We start from the raw sequence: 5,655 nt of genomic DNA on the forward strand, positions 1-5,655 counted from the left end.
TGATAATAGATATATGATAGTAACATGGCAATACAAAGCTCAAACGAAAGCGTGGGCGTTATATTACTGAAACTAATGATTGGCATTCTGGAGTGGTTGTATGCTGTGGATCCTCCTGTATCGCTTCCTTGAAAGCCCGGGCAATTTTGTGATATTATCATTACAATTTCATTCTGCTCGAACGCAGTCTTATCATGCACACTCAGACTCCCTTTTTTTCTCCAACGTCATCAATCAGCTTTGTACCCTCAACAGTAATCATTGTTCATTTCTATTCCAAGCTGCATGTAAGGATTCAAGGGAACATTACACCGACTTTCAGTCTTTCGAATAATAGCGTGCTGGTATTTCGGAACTGTCTGCAGTGGCTGTGCTACGATTCCCCTTCTTCGCGATGGAGGAAAGAGTGATATTCCTTGTATGGATTTGTGTTGATTTCATGTTTTGCAATTCTTCTATGAAGTCCTCAGCGATGGGAACGAATACATGTACGTACCTTTCAATTTTCCTTCCATCAATGACATACTATTATCTCGCATATTTCTCTTTTTCTCAGTTCTCGGAGCATGTCCGTATTTACACGAGAATGGAATATGTTGTATCAGATATGCTTGAATCTTTATTCAACCTAAAAATTCCCACAAGTAATTTGGTTCAATTAAGTTAACCTTTATCGTTTCTTTTTGCTGCGCTTGTGAAAGAAAATTGATCTATAACTTAACTACTGGGCTGTGATCTCCAGGAAGACAAAATTTAATGAATTACAAGAATTCGTTAAAAAAAGTACATGATTTGGGATTTTCAATCGTGTCACAGAACTGACATCTGCTGGAATACTAGACGAATGTTTCATTTTTTCTTTCATTACTGTTCTCATAATTCATTAATTTACGTGCTCCCTATGTGGTCCTTATCATCACACAGATTTCAGTCTAAATTGTTCCGGGATTCCTGTAGAAAGGGAGATATGGTGTAACCGAACCTGCGTTGACAACCGTGATAGTTGGGTTCTGCAGGCACCCCGAGGAAGGAGAATCCTCTATACCCTCAATTCCATCAACAATGTTGTGGTGGGATTCGAAAGACTTGATGAAATAGCAAACAAGACCTCTCGGAATCTGATAGTGAAAGACAACGAGTCTTCTCCTTTTTTATCACTAACCCATCAGACGAAGCTACGGTTATGGTATATATATCTACCCTGTGAAATTTACCATGACTGTGGAGTGTTACGAGGGTAAGTGTTTAATAATAACGATTTCATGAAGAAGCTGTGTTTGTTGTATTCTCTCCAACAATAATTTTCCTTCAGTTCTCCTGAACCTGACTTTTTCTTTTGAATTGCAACAAATTATGTATGATCATGTAAACCGCGCGTATACTTTGATTGTCAAAAAGACATGTGATTTCAAAGCGCACTTATAATATGACAGAACCTAGACTGTAAGGGGAAACGGCAATATATACAGGCAAAGAAGTAAACATTTGGCACAGGTTAATGGTACCTGACTGGAATATAAATATTCTGAACAAAAATTCAAGTCCCTATATCGAGGGTATTTTAATACATGAGACTGTGTCAAATCGTAGACATAATTGAAAAAAAAAATCAAATAACTATTAAAAATATATCATAATGCGTCATTTTCATCTAAAGACATGATATCAATATGATGGTTGCAGCTGATGGGCTAGAATTACGGATTCTCAATCTCTAGCCTGAGTTCGATGGCGACAGCGAGAGTGCATCTTAGCATTTTCCTGGTCGTTCGCACGGGATTTAGGCCTTGCGTTCTTGCCGTGGTTGTTTACTTTCATGCTGTTTAATTCTTCCATTGTGGCTACGCGAAATAATCCACACTCATACTTAAAATCACATTTAATGGAAAATTCTACCTACAAAGACTTACAGTCTTTGCGGAATTAACCTTATTTGCATATAAATTATGTAGTCTTTGTATTAAAATCCATATTATCTATGCAACAAAGCAGTTTAGGTGTTAAAACTACAAGTGATTGTGAAATATGCACCATGCCTATCCCTGAAATGGTACAAAATAAAATCACGACAACGAATTGTGAAGACAAAATCGATTGCAATGGAAATGCAACGTGGAGAAGAATTTATCATTTTTTCAAGACCTCGTTCGTAGCTCTGATATCCGGGCCATTATTAGAAAAACAAACACACAAACAAACAAACAAACATAATACATGTTGTTGCGACAAAGATTGTCGCCCCGTTATAAATTGTCGTCTGGCGACAATCTTTGACGCTTGTGCCGTTCTCAATTTTTGACCTCGATGGCGACAATTTATGATGGCAAAAAATTTGTTGCGACATAAATTGCCGCCCCGTCAAAGATTGTCGCTTCCGGCTCGAGGGCGATAATCGTTGTCGCAACACATGTCCACGTTTGAGTGTCGTGGAAAAATCAATTCACAATAAAAACATAATTCCAATTGTGTCGTTATTGTGTACAAAGTACTTATTTGTTGTAATCAAGTTATATTGTTTATGCCAATTATATAAACTAAGCTATACGTAGGCCTATACTGATTGTTTGGTGGGAGTTTATTGTTTGATATCTCGATATTAACTAATAACATCAAAGATTAGAATTGAACAAGCAGTAGACTTTGTGAATTCCATGAAGAGATGACCCAAACGATATTTTTCTTTCATCCGTTTCACCTGTGTGAGAGGAGAGTTAGGGCTAGTTTAGTCTCAGGGCGACGGTAATTTAAGCAAAAGAAGAAGAAGAAAAAGAAGAAGAATAAAATGATTCTCCTGCTCCAGTTAATATACTGTATCTTTTTTTTTTACTGGAGGGGGTGGAATGAATACCCATTTGCCACAATGATATTTTTAGTTTGTATGTAGAATAATCCACCTGGTGTACACGCTTAACTCAAATTGTACTGTTTCTTTTCTTTTATGTTCAACTACTCCCTGATGTGCTTCCTTAAGTTGGTTGGAGAGGCCCAAGGGTCATAGTTATTTTGATTGCTTTTTTCCAACCCGGCTCCTTAGGGAAGCTCAACAGGGAAAGCCTGACACTTTGTTTTCTTGTGTTTTGTTTGTTTATTTTGTTTGTCTGTTATCACTTGTATTGTTTTGCAAATGCCGAATAGATAATAATAATAATAATAACAATAATAATAGTAATAATAATAATAATGATAATAATAATAATAATCTTCAAGGGAAACTTCGGTGAATAGCTCGAACAAGAATATAAATTTTATTATTTCGATATTCCTTTGTAAAACCATCTTCACATCGAATGACCTGCAATGAACGATTGCATGATTATACATTAGCAGTAACCTCAAATGATTTTATTCTCTCTAACATCAATTTTCAAGGGATACCATTAGTGAAGCTGGTTGATGGACCCTCTTCCCTTGAAGGCCTAGTGGTTATCGAATCAGATAAACATGCCTGCTGGGATGGATTTACTCCCAAAGTTGCTGAATTGGTCTGCGGAGAGCTAGGCTTCCCAGCGGCAAAGGAGTATACAAACCAGTTTATTTTGGCCGATGGGACTACAGCAACACAAGACAAGACTCTGGTCCTCTCGTGTGGTGAAGGTAACCGCAGAACTGCCATGATTGTCATTAGGCATGCAGATTATTGTGAGCGCATAATGTACGTGTACCATTTCATGTAAAATATAGCATGCTTCGCATCACAATAAAAGGGAAAGTTGATAGTTGACAAGCATACTACTTGTAGTTGTCTGCTTCAGAAGGAGAAATCTGCAAGGTATTCAAAGATTGAAATTCGTAAGCAAAAGTTTGTGAGGTGTTGTCATTGTCATAATACGTTTTCTGTAAGTGCAACACTTTTGATATCATGATGTTATAGCATAACTGATATTAATCTAATTTTTTTACTATATTACTTTTTTTTTGCTTGACATATAAATGACGAGCAAAAATACAAATTACAAGTTTGTTACAAGCTTTAATTGGTATACACGCATCAATCAAGCTTTCATTAGAATATTTAGAAACATGCAACATCTGTGATGCCCAGATATATTTTAATAAATGATAATTTCATTCTGATTCTTTGCTACGTAGCTTATTTTCTTCTTATGCATGCATACTTATCAAAATGACAGCGATTTTTTTAATGTTTCAAAGTTCCATGAAAAATGCAGCATTCAAAACCTAAGAATAGTTCATGAAATATTTTGTACAATATCAAGGCACAGGTTCTCTGAGTACAGTGGACTGCTTAAAGACAACAACCCAGTGTTCCTCAAACAGGATTGTTAGACTCCATTGTCGAGGTGAGAGATGCAGAAATCAGAAATCTGCGAACATGATATTATCATCCTATGTCTTTGTATGATTTTACGGCACACAGATGCATTCTTTTTCATGTTTGATAATGGATGTGTATGACGAAATGAAACTCGATACTGTGAGCAACGACAAATGCCGGTGTCAACTGAATAGGTTTTATTACCATAATTATTTCCATGTGTTAAAAGCATATAGTAATGGACTTGTAAAAGTGTCATTTCAGTAGTTATTGAAAACTATAAGATATAGGCTGTCTACAATTTGAGGAACGAGCAACTGAAATAATTATAAATAAAATGACTGAGCTTCAACCAACCTTGAATTGTAGAGGGCAAGCTTTCGTCCTGCTCCTGAGGACTTTCTCAAGCCTTATGCAGTGGAGTGTTGTCTTGCTGCCGTTGCCTGTCTTTGTTAATCACTGGACCATAGATTGATGAAAGGGTATAGCCCGAGTCTCTGCTGAGGGCTGGATTGACCCTTCTGATCCAAAGTGCTTCCTTTATTTTTCTTTTTAACCAGTTGCTTTCAAAGTCAATGATACGCGCCTCATCCCATTCAATGTTGTGTCCCGTCTTGTCCCGTCCCGTCCCGCATAAGGCTTGAGAAAGTCCTCAGGAGCAGGACGAAAGCTTGCCCGCACAATTCAAGGTTGGTTGAAGCTCAGTCATTTAATTTATCATCATCCCCAGCCGATGAAAGTTTTTAGTATAACTGGAATAATTCTTTATTTAAAAAAAAAGCTATAGGCACGTTCAAATGATAGTTTTCTATGACTGCCATAGAGCCTGGATTTCTCGGATGCTACAACGGCAGCCAACTAATTCTTCAAGCAGCATCTCGCGTTGAACTTGGCGTTGATTCTGACGGCGAGTGCATGTCTACCTGTAGAAGACAGTCCGAAAGCAGTGGCGTTGCTGTCGTGCATCAAAGGTCGTGCATTTGTTTTCAGTCCGAAACGTATGCACAGATCATTTCTGGCGGAAACTTTTCTCACAACTGGACATGTCCATTTGCGACAGAATTTGACTCCAACCGACATCGTTCATTTAACCGTGAGTATCAGAAGCGGAGATTGCTTGACATTTAGAAAGTGAAATAAATGTAGGCAAGCATCGATGATTATGAAGACAGTATTATTTGTTAATACCTGCAGTTCTTACAATGGCCCTTTTTTTAAATTAAATCATGTGCACATTTCGAAAATGACCTTTTTTCCCCCCAGTTGGTTAGGCACTCTAGTCAATTTCGAATCATTACAATACCAGGCTTGTCCGACTTGAAAATATGGTATTTATGTTAAAAAAGAAGAAAAGAAGAAGAAGAAGACTGTATACTTGT

General features: G+C 37.3%; 1 protein-coding gene across 1 annotated transcript; it reads left to right on the forward strand.

The window, feature by feature from the left end:
- The first annotated feature begins 225 nt into the window (after nt 1-225).
- LOC139718508 (uncharacterized) lies at nt 226-5,404 on the forward strand. Its single transcript, XM_071629984.1, has 5 exons — nt 226-488; nt 925-1,237; nt 3,370-3,594; nt 4,218-4,301; nt 5,100-5,404. The coding sequence occupies exons 2-5, from the start codon at nt 1,216-1,218 to the stop codon at nt 5,402-5,404; spliced, it is 636 nt and encodes a 211-aa protein (XP_071486085.1). The 5' UTR covers nt 226-488; nt 925-1,215.
- Nucleotides 5,405-5,655: the final 251 nt, after the last annotated feature.

The sequence above is a fragment of the Diadema antillarum genome, unplaced genomic scaffold (assembly GCF_040938485.1).
Source record: "Diadema antillarum isolate AM-2024a unplaced genomic scaffold, OU_Dant_1.0 scf00000008, whole genome shotgun sequence".
NCBI classification, from domain to species: domain Eukaryota; kingdom Metazoa; phylum Echinodermata; class Echinoidea; order Diadematoida; family Diadematidae; genus Diadema; species Diadema antillarum.

Coding starts and splice junctions, on each gene's coding strand:
- LOC139718508 (XM_071629984.1), top strand. CDS start 1,216: ATGACTGTGGAGTGTTACGAGG. Junction 1,238..3,369: donor GACTGTGGAGTGTTACGAGG/GTAAGTGTTTAA, acceptor TCAATTTTCAAG/GGATACCATTAGTGAAGCTG. Junction 3,595..4,217: donor GGTCCTCTCGTGTGGTGAAG/GTAACCGCAGAA, acceptor TACAATATCAAG/GCACAGGTTCTCTGAGTACA.